This window comes from Microcaecilia unicolor, chromosome 12 (genome assembly GCF_901765095.1).
Source record: "Microcaecilia unicolor chromosome 12, aMicUni1.1, whole genome shotgun sequence".
Taxonomy (NCBI): Eukaryota; Metazoa; Chordata; class Amphibia; order Gymnophiona; family Siphonopidae; genus Microcaecilia; species Microcaecilia unicolor.
Genome location: NC_044042.1, coordinates 19,799,015 through 19,817,933, shown reverse-complemented (window position 1 = coordinate 19,817,933; position 18,919 = coordinate 19,799,015). Strand labels below are relative to the sequence as shown.

Sequence of the window (18,919 nt, the reverse complement as noted above, 5' to 3'; positions counted from 1 at the left end):
GGCAGCTTTGAGGCGGGAGATTTTTCAAAATTCTGGGCCAGTTAGGCAGCATATTTGTGTAAATTTGAATGGCTCTGAATGCTCAGTGTTTGTTTTGGTAAAATGCGATAAATTAAGTTGTCTTCTGATAATTTTGGTGCATCTGGTTTATTTGATTCCTCCTTTTTGGGGGGGGGGGTGTAAGGGGGTTCTAAATGACTACTGCTAGGAAGAGGTAAAGGGGATAGAAAGAAGGGGGGGGGAAATCTGGTGATGGGAAGGGAAAGGAAAAGAGAATGAAGGAAGATGGTGAAGTGATCTCAGAGAGAAGAGGGAGATCTGAAGAGAGAAGGGAAATAAGGGAGCAGAGGTTGGGGAATGATTAGCACAGAAATGAAAATATGGTATAAGAAGTAGACATTCTCCGAGGACAAGCAGGCTGCTTGTTCTCACATGTGGGTCGATGTCCGCATCGGCCCAGGAATCGGCATTTTGCAAGCAAAATATTTAAAAAAGTTTTGCCAGTCTTCTGGTGCGCGTGCACAGACTGATTTCCCACACATCACGTGAGCGCGTTCCCTCAGTTTTCTTTTTTCCATGTTGAGGTGCGCTTGATTTTTATCTCCTTTCCTCTCAGGCCCAGGAAAAGAGTGTTCGCAAATTTTTCGCTATTCTTTTATTTTTTATTTCACTTTTTGTCAGTTTTCACAAAAAAAACAAACCGTAGTGTCTTCACTTTTTAAAGTTTCCTTTCTTTTTCAACCCGCATGGTCAGGTTATTCCCTTATTTTTTGTGCCCTTTTTTCTTTTAACAGGCACAATCGCGTCTTTTGATTTTGCCGAAGCCGTTTTTCCTTCCATGTCATCGAACCCAGCAGCTTCAAACGTTGTACTCGGTGCAACCGGAACATCTCAGGTACCGATACCCATGCTTGGTGTCTCCAGGGCCTTGGGCCCGACCATAGCCCAGCCGCTTGTAATCTGTGTCTTTGTATGAAGAAACGGACCCAAGCGTCTCGAGAAGCCCGAGAAAAGCTTTTTGGGACTTGGTCCGGTCCTTCGACATCGAGGGAAGCATCGACGTCGAGAGCAGAGGTAATGGCTGCTGAAAGACCAATTCACGCTGGGAGCAGTGAGGCATCGAGTGGGTCTCCACCTGCCTTGAGGCCTCCTGTTTTGCAGGCCCCCCAGGGCCAACCTTCATCGGACCGGGCCCCGAGGAGGCGTGAGGATTCTGCATCCTCATCGGTACCGACGAGTCGCTATGACGGGCGTTGAGTGAATGCGAAGAAGCACCGTCATCATTCTGCTTCGACACACGGTAGCGGGAGCTCCTGGGCGTCGAGGGAATCGGCACCCGAGAAGCGTCAGCGCCAAGAGGATCGCTCCCCCTCTATTCAGGAGGTGCCGATGCATCGGTCTTCCTGCTCCTGATCCTCGACAGATTCTGCCACCGGCTCCTTTACCGACCTCACAGCCTTGTCTGATGGCGGCTCTCGACGAGCGCATCAGGGCCCTGCTTCCAGAGCTTCTGGAAGGATTGCTGCGCCAGTCTGCTTCGGTGTCAGGGGTGCTTGTGCCTTCCGTACCATCTGTTGCAGCGGTATCTGGCCCTTCGCTTGTGGTGAGGTCCCCGACATTGTGCCGCCTGCCACCCAGGTCGACTCCCCTTCGACATCGGTGGAGGAAGCTTCACTGGAGTCCAGGTGGGCGTTGACTTCTCTGCATCACCATCGAGGACGTTGCTCCTCGGCGTCGAGACAGGCTCAGTTTCGAACTGCTCTGGGGGATGTCTTGTCCGATACTGAAGATGACCATTCGTGGGAGGAAGATCCCAGGTACTTTTCTTCTGACCATTCCTATGGGATTCTCTCTGAACCTTCTCCTCCACCAGAAAGGAGACTTTCTGCACCGGAGAGTCTATCCTTTATCTCCTTTCTCCAGGAAATGGCTGCGGCTTTTCCCTTCCCTCTGGAGGTTGAGGATGAGCCCAGGGCTGAGATGCTCGAGGTCCTGGATTATCCTTCTCTGCCTAGAGAGGCTGCAACGGCTCTTTTACATAATGTACTGAAGGAAGTCCTTATGCGAAACTGGTCATTCCCTCTGTCTAATCTTGTGATCCAGAGAAAAGCTGAATCCCAATATCGGATCCACAATGAACCTGGATTGATGAGGTCTCAGCTACCTCACAATTCCATGGTGGTGGACTCCGTCCTCAAAAGAGCCAAGAGCTTTAGGGACTATGCCTCGGCGTACCCAGACAGAGAATCTAGAACCTTGGACTCTTTTGGGAGGAAGACGTATCAGGCTGCTATGCTCGCCGCCAAGATCCAGACTTACCAGCTCTTCACGAGCGTCCACTTGCGGAACTCGGTGAGGCAACTGTCCAGCTTGGTTGATGCACTCCCTCTGGAGCAGGCCGAGCCTTTTCGCCAGGTAGTCAGACAGCAGAAGGTGTGTCGAAAATTCCTTTCCAGGGATACTTTTGACACTTCTGATGTAGCATCCGGAATCACTGCCCAAGGTATAGTGATGCGCAGACTCTCATGGCTGCGTGTCTCTGACCTGGATCATTTGTTCCAGCAGCGGATGGCGGATGTTCCTTGGGGGGGGGGGGGGGGTGGATAACCTTTTTGGTGAGAAAGTAGAGGATCTAGTTGACCAGATCATGAAGCACAATGATGCTATGGATTCTCCCTCGCGCCGGGCGTCTTCTGCTACTACCTCCTCATCTAGGAGGTTTTTTTGGGGGGGAAGAGGAGTGCTCCCTGTTCCTATGCTAGGCATAGGTACACTCCTGCTTCTCGGCAGCCTGCTCAGTCCCAGTGCGCTCGTTCTCGTCAACAGCGTGCGCCTAAGGCCACTGCGGTTCCCCAGCAAAAGCAAGGGATGGGCTTTTGACTGGCTCCAGTTCAGCATAGCCTCAGTAAATGTGTCCGTACCGGACGACTTGCTGGTTGGGGGGAGGTTAATGTTTTTTCACCAATGGTGGCCTCTTATAACCTCCGACCGGTGGGTTCTTCAAATTGTCCGGTTAGGATACACCCTCAATCTGGATTCCAAGCCTCCAAATTGCCCACCGGGAGCTCATTCTTACAGCTCCCAGCACAAGCTGGTACTTGCAGAGGAACTCTCTGCCCTTCTACAGGCCCAAGCGGTCAAACCCGTTCCACCAGGGGAAGAAAGGCTGGGATTCTATTCCAGGTACTTGTACAAAAGAAAACAGGGGGGATGTGTCCTATCCTAGACCTAAGGGCCCTGAACAAATTTCTAGTCCGAGAAAAGTTCAGGATGGTTTCCCTGGGCACCCTTCTTCCCATGATTCAGGAAAACGATTGGCTATGGACTTGATGCTTACACACACATCTTGATAGTTCACAGGAAGTATCTTCGATTTCGGCTGGGAACACAGCACTTTCAGTACCGTGTAATTCCTTTTGGCCTGGCGTCTGCGCCCAGAGTGTTTACAAAATGCCTAGCTGTTGTTGCAGTATCGCTACGCAGACTGGGAGTTCATGTATTTCCTTATCTCGATGATTGGCTGGTGAAGAGCACCTCGAAGGAAGGTGCTCTGGAGTCCATGAGAATGACTATTCAGGTGCTGGAGCTACTGGGGTTCGTCATAAATTATCCCAAGTCCCATCTGACCCTAGTCCAAAAATTGGAATTAATTGGAGCTCTGCTGAACACTGACAGCTTGAGCTTATCTCCCCGAGGTAAGGGCGGACAACCTTCTGTCCCTGGTGTCCATGGTTCGAGCGTCTCAGCAGGTCACAGCTCGGCAGATATTGAGACTTCTGGGGCACACGGCTTCCACAGTTCATGTAACGCCCATGGCATGTCTACATATGAGATCAGCTCAATGGACCCTAGCTTCCCAGTGATTTCAAGCTGCGGGGGATTTAGAGGATGTAATCCAACTGTCCACCGATTTTCGGAATTCTCTTCAGTGGTGGACGATTCGATCCAATTTGACCATGGGACGACCATTCCAGGTTCCTCAGCCACGAAAAGTGCTGATGACAGATGCATCTTTCCTGGGGTGGGGAGCTCGTGTAGATGGGGACTCTACACTCAGGGAGCCTGGTCCTTTCAGAAAAAAGGTCTGCAGATCAACTTCCTGGAATTAAGAGCGACCTGGAACGCCCTAAAGGCTTTCAGATATCGGCTGTCCAACTGAATAATCTTAATTCAGACAGACAATCAGGTTGCCATGTTTTTTGATTTAACTGAGGGAACGCGCTCACGCGACGGGTGGGAAATCAGCCTGCGCATGCGCGCTGCACGAGCATCAGAAGACTCTGGCAAAACTTTTTTATATTTTGCTTGCAAAATGCCGATTCCTGGTCCGACGTGGATGTCAATCCAGATGTGAGAACAATCAGCCTGCTGTCCTCGGAGAATACCTGCTACAGGTAAGTATCTTCGCTTTTCTGGATCAGAAGGAGAAGTGAGAATCCACTTGTTAGACACCACCTCCTGAAGCTGATCCCTTTTTTTCACTTCTTTCCCCTGGATCCCTCGCGGACCCCCAGTTGCCTTTACCTCTCATGCACTCCACCCAAGTGAGGGGCCCTCTCAGATCAGATATATGAATTCAGTGGCTCCCAAGGCAGATTTTTGCTTTGCTAAATCTGCTAGCAGAATAGCACGAGTAGAGACCAGAGCCACTAGTCTCTACAGAAATGTGTGTTCCCTTTCTTCCTCCCCCCCCCCCCCCCCCCACACACACACACATGCCTTCTCCTCCAGAAGGAGTTGGTGAGCAGAACAATTTATCTGCTGATCCTTCTCTAATTTTCCTTTGCAGTCAGAACCATAAGGGATCCCGTTTATATGGGAGTTTTAAAGTGTGTTTATATTGGGTGCCTAACATGCTTTTTTGCTAGGGCCCACTAAAGGGTTAATCCTGCATGGACTAGATAAGATAAGGGTCAGGCTGAGCCTGCTCTGGTTTTATTTCCTTGAATGGGGAAGGCCAGAGCACCCCATGGAAATAAAACCAGGACTGGTCATGCTGTCCCTGGTGATGGCACCTTCTGGTAAGTATTACAGCCACTTTCTCCTCCCTGCTATCATCATAATCCCCTCTTATTTTCTCCATGCCAGCTTGGAGCTCAGAAGAAGATATGTCACTGTAGTTCTTTGGACTGTGTCCTCCTCCTGTGTGGACCTGAAAGGACCATAATTCAAAACATGGTGCTCAAGCCCAGAGAGCAAAGGAGGAGGGTGCAGCTTGATGTAATATTGCTGTCATCTTCTGAGCCCTAAGCTGGCATGGGGAAGGTAAGTGATGGGTTCAAGAGGAAAGGAGATGCTTCACTATCATAGCTGCTGCTGCTATCAGTGAAACTAGCTTGCTCCCAGTCTCCAGCAGTTCCAAGGGAGCTAGACATTCTGGGACAAGGGTCAAATTTTGCATCCCTTATCAAAACTACAGAATTGCAGGAGGTGGGTTGAGATACAGTTGATGAACATTTCTGCATTTATATGCAAACTATCCATTTATAATGATCTGTTGGGAAATAACAATGGAAATCTCAAAGCCCCAGCAAGGCAACTAGAGAGAATTTATGGCTCCCCGGTCATCAGCTAGTAAATATTGTTTGCAACTGATCATGTGCAGCCAGACTAAGCAAAAGAAATCCGCAGAGCACTTCATGTGTACAGCACAGAGGAGGGTAGTAGCTGGCTTGTGGGTGGGGATATAGCTAGTTTGCACAATGGCAAGAAAGTGAATGTGGTTGCTGTGTAGCAGGAAAGAAACTGCAGTGGAGTCAGAAGGAAACACAATAATAGGTTATCAAATGTTAATAAACTTTGAAATACTGGGGCACAGAGAACAATGCAGCTGGTTTATAAAAGGAGTGAAATCCTCATGTTGATCACATGAACATTTAGAAATACTTATTCAAAGAAGCCTTTAGACTCTGCTTCTACTGCAGCTGCTGGCGGGGAATGCGTGACTGATAGGGATTTTTTTTTCTTCTCTTAGGATCTGAAGCCTAGTAATCTGGCTGTAAATGAAGACTGTGAACTCAAGGTGAGGCACGTGAGCCACTGGCATGTTTGATTTGTGGATTTGGCAAGCAGTGGAATTCTGTGTACGGTGCTGTGGATAAATGAGTGTTAGTTTTTTGGATGGTGAATGAGAAGGCATCGTCTCCATCTCCTGCACAAACTGGTCATGCCTGTGATGTTTTAAGCAAATAGATTTTTAATTCTCTTTCTTCATGACCTACTTGGACTGTTCAGCTCTCCTTGATCTGTTCCACACATTATCTCATCCACATAAGATCATTCTACCTTGTCAGCTTTTGCTCTTCTATTTGACAATTACTACTTCTGCATAGACGGTGTGGCCAGTCAGCACTATGTTGTCTCTCTGCTTTCTTGCAGATCCTGGACTTTGGATTGGCCCGGCACACAGATGATGAGATGACTGGTTATGTGGCTACTCGGTGGTATCGAGCTCCTGAGATTATGCTGAACTGGATGCATTATAATCAAACAGGTAACTAAAATCTCAGGTTTTCAACTTGTTCTGAGAGAGGAGCATGTGAAGTTCTTAATGTCTTTGCAGCAGTTTCTCCCTGCACTGATCCGTCATGGTAAACTGGTTCTCCGAGGACATTGTCACATATGGATGACGTCCCACGATGGAGCCCTAGTGCAAATGCTATCCAATGTTACAAGCTCTTCTAGAAGCCTATGGTAGGCCCACACCATGCATTCGTGAGTGCCTTCCCACTTGTCTGAATCAGGCGAGACCAGCAGTTTCATTTTCTTTCTGTGGAGCTGCGAAGATGGATCTTCTATCATTTTGGGGGGGGGGGGGGGGGGGGGTGCCTACCTGCTGCTTCAGTTTTGTGAGTAGCATGGGATTTTCCTTGCTTTTTAAGGGTTTTCTACCCTTCTTTTTTTTTTTTCTTAGTTTTTTGGCCCTTTCATTTTTTTCATTTTATTCACAGCTCATAGCTGTGTTTAGGCCTGAGCTGTGGCCAGGTTACATCTCAGTAGAACTTTCCCATTTTTTCATAACTGTGCCCTTTGATTTCATCACGGCTGTCTTACATGTTCACGGACTGTGTAGGACCATGTCTGTTACTGACCTACATAACATATACCTAAGACGTCTGGACCCTGACCATAATAAGACCTCTAATTTGTTCTCTGTGCTCAAATGTAGAAGAGAACTCGGAAATCTGGAGAGGCTGTGCATTAGAGAATTGTCAGCATGCAGAAGTCCGATATATTGACATCAACATCAAGAGCATTGTCTGAGTGGCTTTTGGAGCTGTACCGGACACTGGTGATGTGTCAACATAGAGGAGGTCCCTCTCTCGAAGTCAAGTATCGATAGCTGCCACCTGAGCCAAACTTCCTTGGACCCAATGCTGAGGACATATGTGGATTCAGAATCATCTTCATTGGCACGGAAAGACTCCGATGCTGGGCATCAAGTGAAGGTGAAGAAGCACCCGCATCAGACCTCAAAGCACGGTGCCAGGAGCACTAGGTTACTGGCGTCGATACTGAGAAGACAGCTACTCCTCTGAAGCGGTGCCAATGTGTCAGTCTTCCTAAAACTGGGACCCAGCTTTCAAGTTGGCATTGATGTCTTTACAGGCTGTTTCCACATCAGCCCTACCTTACCACTGTCTACCCTTGAGGAGCAGTTCTGGGTCATGCTGCAAGAGGAGTGGGGACACATCCTGGAGTGGTGCAACACCAATGCATTCAGAGTTCTTGCGCAGCCTATGATACCACTCCAGCCCATCTTGGAGACCCACACTTTGCCTGTTGGACGGTCATCATCGCTCTGAGTTGGAACCAGAGCCAGCACCTACCGATGCAGTGTTTCTTTACAGCGCTTCGGCGGTGACTAAGAAGACCACCTTGTCATTAGAAGGGGCATTGGCCTAAATGACCTAAAGGAAAAGAAGCTGGAACGAGCTTTTGAAGTGGCCTCTTTGGGCCTTCAAGCAACAGTGTGCAGCTCGTTCTTGGCTAGAAAATATGCCTGAAGTGGCATCAGCAATCTGCAACACACGATGGGCACCGTAACACCCAGCTGGAAGAGGGGTTAGCCTACTTGGTGGATGCTATATATGACATGTTACAGATTATGGCCCGCAGTATGTAGTGTCAAAATCACGACTGGTTAAACTGCCCTTTCAGGGCAAGTGGCTATTTGGAGAAGATATCAGTAACTTGATGAAAGATTGGATATTCTTACAGAAGGTTGCGCTGGGTCACACCTCTCTTCTTGAAGTCTCCTTGTCGAAAGGGAACCAAGGTGGTTGAGGTTCAGGCCACTGTAGATTCCTTGTTGGCGCTCTGGGCCATTCGGTTCCCCAGGCCGAACAGGGACAAGGCAGATACTCTATTTACTTCATTGTCCCAAAGAAGGAAGGCACCTTTTATCTGCTCTTAGATCTCGGTGGTCTAAACTGCTGCCTCAGAATGTTCTGCTTCCACGTGGAAACACTAAGAACAGTGTCTGGAACTACATACATCCAGGTTCTGGGGTTAAATGACAGTGGCGATGGAAGTGATGCCATGGGCAAGGGTTCATATGTAGCTATTATAGGAGTCTCTTCTCAGCTGCTGGTCTCTAGTGTCACAGAAGTACGACCTTCATCTTCCTTGAACACTGGTTGCCAGATGGAGTATGCAGTGGTGCTTGTTGCCCAGGAATTTGACCATTGGAGCTCCCTTTACGATGACAACAGACGCCAGCAAGTTGGGTTGGGGAGCTCATTACATCTGGCACAGGACACCTGGATGGAACAGGGAGTCTCAGTGGTCGATAAATCACTTGGAGCTCAGGGCAGTGTTGAAAGCCTTATGCGACTTCAGTCCCTTTCTGGCAGGGCCATTGTCCGCATTTTCTCTGACAATGCAATGGTGGTGGCTTATATCACAAGCAAGGCGGAACATGCAGCCGTCCGATGGCAGTGGAGGCGGCCTCATGAGTTGGGTGAATAACTGCTTGTCGGCAACTCACATTGCTGGGTCCTTGAATTTGGAGGCGGACTTTCTCAGCAGGCACTCCTTGAACCTGGGAAAATGGGAACTATCCAGTCAGGGTTTTCAGCTGATAGTGAACCAATGGGGTTCTCTGCTTCTGGGCTTGATGGTGACAAAAAGGAATGCCAAAGTGTCCAAGTTCTTCAGCCATTGGAAAGAACCGGGCTCAGTGGGGATCGATACCCTACTTGCAGCCCTGGCCGCAGATACATCTACTGTATGTCTTCCCTCCTTGGCCCATGGTAGGCCGCGTGTTGAAAAGGATCCATATTGCATTGGGGTATAATAATTCTCATAGGCCCAGATTGGCCACAGAGGAGGCCATGGTATGTTGACCTGATTTAACTGCTGGACAGGGATCCTTCTCCATCTTCTACAGGTACATGGCCTATTGAACAGCAAGGTCTGGTGCTTTTGGAGAATCTGTGCCCCTTTGGTGTTACTGCTGGCCATTGAAAGAGATTGATGTGAAGTTCATTCTCTTGCGTGGACCAGAGCCCCTGGATATGAAGCGAATCGACATGGGTTTCCCACCCCAAATTAGATGTAGCTGTGGTTAGAACTTTCTGTTGTGAAGGAATTTGGAATGGAGTCCCAGGGTAAAACTGGGTCGACTCATCCACCAGAGGAGTGACTGGGTCAGATCAGGTGTAACCGTGATGACATCCTCAAGGTTTCCTGAGGCTTGACACTTCTGCGAAGCAAAGGTCCACTGGGTGCCCTGCAAATGGAGATGAGCCATGGGAGTGACACTGTGGAGGCCATGTTGGCCTATCAATCTCAACATCTGCCTAGCTACAACCTGCTGGCTGCACAGAAACTGAGTGGCAGCAATGAGAGCAGTTAGGCTTGTGCTTGAGCCATGTCTAGCAGGGCTCCAATGTATTAGGAAAGGGATGCAAGATAAGACCAAGAATATTATAATTCCTCTGTATCGCTCCACGGTGCAACCTCACCTTGAGTATTGCGTTCATATCTCAAAGTACAGCAGAATTGGAAAAGGTTCAAAGAAGGAGTGACCAGAAGGATAAAGGAGGTAGAACTCCTACCATATGAGAAAAGGCTAAAGAGGTTAGGGCTCTTCAGCTTGGAAAAGGGACAGCTGAGTTGGGATACGATTGAGGTTTATACATTTCTGAGTTGAGAAGAACGGGCAAAAGTGAATCAATTTTTCACTCTTTCAAAAAGTACAAAGACCAGGGGACATTCAATGAAAAACATGGAAATAATTTTAAAACAAATAGGAGGAAATATTTTTTCACCAAAGAATAGTTAAGGTCTGCCAGCATGAGTGTAGGGCCAATGGAGGTTTGTTTCATATCTGGTAGCTTTGCCCAGGGGTCTGTACATACTAGACAACTATGAGGCTACTGCATATGATCACCCGGGTGCAGTACCCCCAAATTTGTTTACTCCATTTATGCCCTACTGGGGTTAAACCTGAGATACAGAAATTTGCAGCCTGATTGGGTATCATAATGCTTTTCCAAAGCTTGCAATAGTCATGCATTGGAAAAGCATTATGATGCCCACTGAAGAACAGGTGCTTCGTCGATTGGACCATGTATATCAAATGTCTCAACTGACAGTCATACACCAAAGTCGTAATCATACAAGTTCATAAAATCTGGGATGTGTATAAAACCTGTTGTCAGTCACTGCACGGGTCCGTGGTGCCCTGGGTTACTCTTTTGTGTTAAGTACATAAGTATTGCCATATTGGGAAAGACCAAAGGTCCGTCAAGCCCAGCATCCTGTTCCAACAGTGGCCAATCCAGGTCACAAATACCTGGCAAGATCCCAAAAAAAGTACAAAACATTCTATACTGCTAATCCCATAAATAGTGGATTCTCCCCAAGTCCATTTAATAATGGTCTATGGACTTTTTCTTTAGGAAGCTGTCCAAACCTTTTTTAAACTCCGCTAAGCTAACCGCCTTTACCATATTCTCTGGCAACGAATTCCAGAATTTAATTACACGTTGAGTGAAGAAATATTTTCTCCAATTCGTTTTAAATTTACTACATTGTAGCTTCATCGTGTGTCCCCTAGTCCTAGTATTTTTTTAAAGCGTAAACAGACGCTTCACATCTATCTGTTCCACTCCACTCATTATTTTATAGACCTCTATCATATCTCCCCTCAGCCACCTTTTCTCCAAGCTGAAGAGCCCTAGCTGCTTTAGCCTTTCCTCATAGGGAAGTCGTCCCATCCCCTTTATCATTTTTGTCGCCCTTCTCCGCACCTTTTCTAATTCCACTATATCTTTTTTGAGATACGGCGACCAGAATTGAACACAATATTTGAGGTGCGGTCGCACCATGGTGTGATACAAAGGCATTTTAACATCCTCATTTTTGTTTTCCATTCCTTTCCTAATAATACCTAACGTTCTATTTGCTTTCTTAGCCGCAGCAGCACACTGAGCAGAAGGTTTCAATATATCATCAATGACGACACCTAGATCCCTTTCTTAGTCCGTGACTCCTAACGTGGAACCTTGCATGATGCAGCTATAATTTGGGTTCCTCTTTCCCACATGCATCACTTTGCACTTGCTCACATTAAACGTCATCTGCCATATAGATGCCCAGTCTCATAAGGTCCGATTTAACGACTTTGAATAACTTTGTGTCATCAGCAAATTTAATTACCTCACTAGTTACTTCCATCTCTAAGTCATTTATAAATATGTTAAAAAGCAGCGGTCCCAGCACAGACCCCTGGGGAACCCCACCAACTACCCTTCTCCATTGAGAATACTGACCATTTAACCCTACTCTGTTTTCTATCTTTTAACCAGTTTTTAATCCACAGTAGAACACTGCCTCCTATCCCATGACTCTCCAATTTCCTCTGGAGTCTTTCATGAGGTACTTTGTCAAACGCCTTCTGAAAATCCAGATACACAATATCAACCGTGTCCCCTTTATCCACATGTTTGTTCACCCCTTCAAAGAAATGTAGTAGATTGGTGAGGGAACTTCACTAAATCCATGTTGACTTTGTCTCATTAATCCATGCTTTTGAATATGCCCTGTAATTTTGTTCTTTATAATAGTCACTACTATTTTGCCCGGCACCGATATCAGGCTCACCGGTGTCTACTTTCCCGGATCTCCTCTGGAACCTTTTTAAAAAATTGGCGTTACATTGGCCACCCTCCAATCTTCCTGTACCACGCTCGATTTTAAGGATAAATGACATATTACTAACAATAGCTCCGCAAGCTCGTTTTTCAGTTCTATCAGTACTCTGGGATGAATACCATCCGGTCCAGGAGATTTGCTATGCTTCAGTTTGTAGAACTGCCCCATTACATTCTCCAGGTTTACAGAGAATTCATTAAGTTTCTCTGACTCGTCAGCTTCGAATACCATTTCCAGCACCAGTATCCCACCCAAATCTTCCTCGGTGAAGACCGAAGCAAAGAATTAATTTAATCTCTCTGCTACGGCTTTGTCTTCCCTGATCGCCCCTTTTACTCCTCAGTCATCTAGCAGTTCAACCGATTCTTTTGCCGGCTTCCTGCTTTTAATATACCTAAAAAAAAATTTTTACTATGTGTTTTTGCCTCCAATGCAATCTTTTTTTAGAAGTCCCTCTTAGCCTTCTTTATCAGCGCTTTGCATTTGACTTGACATTACTTATGCCGTTTCTTATTATTTTCAGTCGGTTCCTTCCATTTTCTGAAGGATTTTTTTTTAGCTCTAATAGCTTCCTTCACCTCACTTTTTAACCATGCCGGCTGTTGTTTGGTCATCTGTCTTCCTTTTTTAATATGCGGAATATATTTGGCCTGGGCTTCCAGAATGGTGTTTTTGAACAGCATCCACGCCTGATATAAATTTTTGACCCTCGCAGCCGCTCCTCTAACTTTTTTTTCTCACCATTCTTCTCATTTTATCATAGTCTCCTTTTTTAAAGTTAAACGCTAACGTATTTGATTTCCTATGTATACTTACTTCAAAGCTAATATCAAATCTGATCATATTATGATCACTGTTATCAAGTGGCCCCAGCATCATTACCTCCCGCACCAGATCATGCGCTCCACTAAGGACTAGGTCTAGAATTTTTCCTTCTCTCGTCGGCTCCTGTACCAGCTGCTCCATAAAGCTGTCCTTGATTTCATCAAGGAATTTTACCTCCCTAGCGTGCCCCGATGTTACATTTACCCAGTCAATATCGGGGTAATTGAAATCACCCATTATTATTGTGTTGCCCAGTTTGTTTGCGTCCCTAATTTCCTTTAACATTTCTGCATCCGTATGTTCATCCTGGCCATGCAGCTTCTATACATAAGAGTATATTGGTACTTTAGGAGATGGTTTTCAGTGGGAAGGGGGGAGTTGGGATGGGACATGGTTGATATTTTGTACTGCTTCTAAGATGATGTTGGTTGAAAAATTCCAATAAAAATTTATATTAAAAAAAATTAGTTAAGCTCTGGAACTTGCTGCCAGAAGATGTGGTAACAGCGGTAAGCGTATCTGGGTTTAAAAAAGGTTTGGACGAGTTCCTGGAGGAAAAGTCTGTTATTGAGATGGACATGTGAGAAGCCACTGCTTGCCCCGGGATTGGTAGCATGGAATGTTGCTACTAATTGGGTTTCTGCCAGGTACTTGTGACGTGGATTGGCCAAAGTCGGATACTGGGCTAGATGGACCATTGGTCTGACCCAGTATGCAGGGCTGGTCTTAGCAATTGCGGGGCCCTGTGCAGACCAGTTCGGTGGGGCCCCTTGCCCAGCCACACCCCTTGCCCAATTCCACCCTGCCCCACCCCCCAATGACAAGAACTTTTTTATTTTTTAATTTTAAGATCTGTGGTCAAATATGCAAAACACAGAGCCTCATTAAATATGAAATAAGGGACCACAGATTAGTCATAGAAATATGAAGGGTAAAAAGCTATAAACCTCATTTATAGCAATACTAGAGAAACAGAAAGTGAAATGCAAGATATCAGAGATACTGATTTCCCAAAGCTGACATGTTCCAATTAACACATTCAAAATAAAATACTTTTTTTCTACCTTTGAGCATTTTATTTTTCCATTCGATTTGATCCAAGTGTCTCTTCTGCTTTTTTGTTCTTTCGTCTTTCCAGGTCTCCTGTACATTTAACACTTCTTTCTCCATGCGACTAGCTGTCCTGTCCATGATCTCTCCTCTGTGTCCTTGTTTCTGTCCTTCCACATGTGTTCAACATCTGATGTCTTGGTATCCCTTTCCTCAATTTATGTTTAGCATCACCCCTCTCTCTCCCTATCCTGTTCTTACTCCATGCCCAGCTTCTCTTCTCTGTGCCCTCTCTCTCCCTTTTCTCTTCCCTTCCTCCTGCACCCCCACCCTGGGTCCATCATGTCTCCCCTTCTCTGTCTTTCTCGTATTCCCCCCCCCCCCCCCCCCCACACACACACATACACACATTGTGGCATATCTCCTGCTTTCTTTCCATGGATCTTGTTCCTCTCCTTCTGTGGTCTCTTCCTTCTGCCCCCCCCCCCCCCCCCCTGTATCTAGCATCTTTCCTTTCTCTTCCCCGCCCCTGTATTCCCAATGGCCAGCACCCCCCCCCCCCCCTCTCTCTCTCTCTCTCTCTCTCTCTCTCTCTCTCTCTCTCTCTCTCTCTCACCACACAAATGGGTTCCCATCTCCACCTCCAAGTCCAGCACTCTTCTCCCCTGAACCCTCACCAGCGAGTCCACTCCACCTGTCACCTCCCTGGGTGCTCCTATCTGACACGTTCACTGGCAGCACTGCAGCTGTGACCATGGCAGACCGCCCCTGTCGACATCAGGATTTTCCCTGTAGGATGTCCTGCCTGTGCGGAAACAGGAAGTCGCGTGTTAGGAGGTGGAGCACTGCAAAGGGAACACTCTATTGGTGGCCACGGCACTGGCAGAGGCAGTCTATCACAATCACACAGCCGCTGACAGCGATCAAGCCAGGTGGGAGGACCCAGGGAATAGATACACAGACTAGACCCGCCGGGGGGGGGGGGGGGGGGAAAGCTGTGGAACAAGGTAAAGTAGCGTCGCTGGATTCAGGGGAAAAAGGGGAGATGAAAGGGGAAGAGAGTTGGGAAGCTGCTGAGCGGAAGATGACTGTGAAAGTGGGAATCTCCAGCTGAATGTGAGATATTTTGGTGTGATGTCAGGGTCCTGTGCAGCCACACCGGTCGCCCCTGCCTAAGGCCAGCCCTGCCAGTATGGGTATTCTTATGTTCTTATTCCAGTCACTGAACCGAGATCAGACAGGCCTGTTTTTGTTGTCAATGGATTATTGTTGTCCTTGCCATTGCAAGTCCCTGTTGACCATTGTTTGTTGTTTTCTCTGAGTCTACTTATTAAGGATTCCCACATGAGAGTCAATGTCCTGCTTGTCCTCAGAGAAAACGAAGTCACCTGTAGCAGGTGTTCTCCAAGGAAAGCAGGATATACAGTAGTACCTCGGTTTTCGTTGACTTTGGTTATCGTTGGTTTCGGGTTTTGTCGATTTTATTTTAATTTGTCTCGGATTTCATCGGCATGCCCACGTGACCTCGCTGCTAATTTTATGAAAGCAAAGGGTGACCCACGCGTTCTCCTGCTCAGTGTGGCGTTGTTTCTTGTTGTGTGAGCATCACCCCGCACGTCTAGCCAAACAATTCCATTGCTTTCCAGTGTTGATTCATATGGAAATAATTGCCTTGGTTTTCGTCGGTTCGGATTTCGCCGATTGTTTTCGGAAAGATTATCGACGAAAACCGAGGTATTACTGTACATTCCCTCCCACCTCCCCTAGGAGTTGCATTCTTTATGCTTTTTGATCCAACTGCTGGTCCCACGTAGCTCGAGCAGGTGGGAAGGCACTCATGCATTTGACGGTGCAGGCCTACCAAAGACTTCTAGAAGAGTTTTGAAAACTACATAGCATGCTTGCTGGGGCTCCATCGGTGGGATGTCACCTATATGTGAGAATGAATGTCCTGCTGTCCTCGGTGAACACCTGCTACAGGAGAGTAACTTCACATTATGCAGCCATATTTCTTTACTTCTGCAAATCTTTTCCTGCAGTATTTATTTTGTTTTCCCCATTTTCTTCAGCTCAGTTTCAGCTTCAGATTATTAAATGTCAGTGCATAGCAAAGTCCCAGTCCATTCATCATCTCCTGGAATGCTTCTCTAAGGCTAGGAGGTACACAGCAAAGCTCATTTTCTGTCACATCAAAGTTGATGCTTCCTCTTCCACGTAAGATAATGTGGTCATAGTGTGATCCCAGTGATCCTGCTCCCAGTAGAGCTTCCTGACACTTTTGGTGCTCACATGTCCTTTCTCACAATTTTACTACTACTACTACAAATCATTTCTATAGCGCTACCAGTCGTACGCAGCGCTTCACAATTGAATATGAAGAAAAGACAGTCCCTGCTCAAAAGAGCTTACAATCTGGGTAGGACAGACAGAAGGACACATAGGGAAAGGGACTATTGAAGAGGGGAAGACAAGATAAAGGTTACGAGCAAGTGACAAGTTAGGGGTCAAAAGCAGCATCAAACAGGTAGGCCTTTAGCCCGGATTTGAATGCGGCCAGGGATGGAGCTAGACGTAACGGCTCAGGAAGCCCATTCCAGGCATAAGGACAAGGCAAGACAAAAGGAACGGAGTCTGGAGTTAGCGATGGAGGAGAAGGGTGCAATGAGGAGAGATTACTGACTTTTACTGACTTAAGTCACGTTAGATACACTGAGATCACTTGGGGAGAAGGAACAATCGATGAACCTGACCTCTAAAGCTATTTCTTGTGCTACCAGGGATCCCCTTGCAAACATAGCCAATCAGTCTTCTGTGGTCCTAATGGGATATGCCACTGTCTTGAGTGTTGCCTGTATAGATATCTTTATCACCTAGTTCCTTTTGTAGCTGATAATTTTTGTTTTTCTTAATTTGTTTTTTGCCCAGTTGATATTTGGTCTGTGGGATGCATTATGGCCGAGCTGTTAACTGGACGAACCTTATTCCCCGGTACTGACCGTATCCTTTTATTGTGAGTTGGATCATTCATGCTTGGGTCTAAATAAAGATTTTGCTTTTGCTCCCTTTTTCTCACTTGTTCTTTCATTTGGTTTCCATAATTCCTTGCTCACACTGTTTTTGCAGCTTTTATTCCTTGTTCTTTACTTCATTTCTCCCGTTGCACAATCAGATCCTCCTGCGTTAGTCATTGCCAAAAAAAAAATATGCTTTTGACTTTCTCAGCAACAGCTGCATGACCAGTATAAGACAGTCGTGGATAACAGGAGAATAGGAGCATGTGGTATCTAATTGTTCATTGGAGGGAATTTGACACAGATGGGTTGGTGAACGATCTATAGAGTATAACTGAGTGACTCCTGGACTTTAGAGTCAATGGGGCAATGCTGCTGGCCTTGAAGTGCAGCTATCTGTAGTTCAGAGGTTCTGGGTTCTGCCGCTAGAAGTCAGCATTGATAACAGTTCTCTTAGGTTTATGTAGCTGTACTTTCATTTAAAGAAAGAATGTGTGAGCCAGCAGGAAAGCATTTAGTTGTGCTGGTGTACATGCATGCATGTAGACCTCTGACAATATTGGTGTGGGTACATAGTTGGTTTCAGTATCAGTTTGTGTGTGCACATGTTTGTATGTAAAACATCTATTGACAGTACTGATAAGCATGACTTTGTATCCGTTTGCTGTCTTCTATCCACCTTTACCTATTGTTGTCCTTGCCATTGCCTATTGTCCTTGCCATTGCCCTTTCTTATCTTTATGTTTATGTGATGCTTGTGCCTGCGTGCAGGTGAGCCTGTTTGTTTCTTGGGTCCCCGTTTGAGATAATGAAGAGCAAAAAAACAATTGTGATTAATACAGCTCTCTATGTATGTTAAAATCAAAATCCAAAAAAATAAAATGTGTACTGAGTAAAATAAGAGCTGCACTATTTTTATAGGAATGCGCATCGTAAAATTATTTTTTTGTTAATTTCTGTAAACATGTTTTCAAAAATTTAAAAAAAAATGAACAAATATCATTAGTACACAGTCTAAGACAGAGGAGGAAAAAAAAAAAACAATTTATGGGGGTCCTTCTCTTATTTTGAGCAAGAAATAACATGAATTATGGGAAATGTCATTTCAAACAAATATATTTTATATCCTTTGCTTTGGCATCCTTGTTTTGCTTTCCTTTTCCTGTGTGTTGTGGAAAAACTGTTTAAAAAAAAGTAATAGGGTTAGCTGATAACTGCTGAACCTGGCTCCAAGTCTCTCTCTCTCTTCAATTTGCATAGTTTTACTAAACCAAACTTGAAAATAATTTTCATCCGTTTACATTTTAGTAGCCCTGCTGATTACAACATTTGTGTTCTTTGCTTTTCATCACTAGCTGTCTCTCGGTAGCACTTCTGTGTTAAATTGACATTTCTGCCTCTTATAGCTTGGTATGGTTTGAGCATGCATTATAATGCTTGTATGTGTTGTATGTATGTGCTAAATTCTTAATATTTTTGCACAGTTGTCACTGATAATTTCCTGATAATTTTGGAATTAAGCTTGTTGCATGGTTCCCCAACTTTCCAGATTTGTAGTCGATAAGGTGGTAATTTTCTAAATAAACTCTATTTGCCACAGGGCCTATTTTATTCCATTGGGCCTCATAGCAGATGGTGTGCACAAACCATTAGTAAAAGACCCCTTCAATGCTTTGTTCTTGTATATATATCAGTTTTTCAAGTTTATTTCATTCTTGATGTACTGTCCTAGGATGAACAAATAGAATAACATTTATGCTTCGAATGTGGGGCAGAGGGAATTCTTTCAAACATTAAAAGAAGAAATTTTGGGATTTGTAGGAGGGCAGGTCGTGGTAGGGGGGGATTTTAATATTGCCCCAGATGCAAGA

General features: G+C 45.8%; 1 protein-coding gene across 2 annotated transcripts in view; it reads left to right on the top strand.

Moving 5' to 3' along the window:
* The window catches only part of MAPK14 (mitogen-activated protein kinase 14), a 95,654-nt gene that overhangs the window by 58,139 nt on the left and 18,596 nt on the right, over positions 1–18,919 (top strand). For both annotated transcript variants that reach the window (XM_030221731.1, XM_030221730.1), the window contains exons 6-8: positions 5,975–6,022; positions 6,379–6,493; positions 16,963–17,034. In XM_030221731.1, coding sequence (XP_030077591.1) covers positions 5,975–6,022; positions 6,379–6,493; positions 16,963–17,034 — 235 coding nt within the window. The remainder of the gene's footprint in view (positions 1–5,974; positions 6,023–6,378; positions 6,494–16,962; positions 17,035–18,919) is intronic.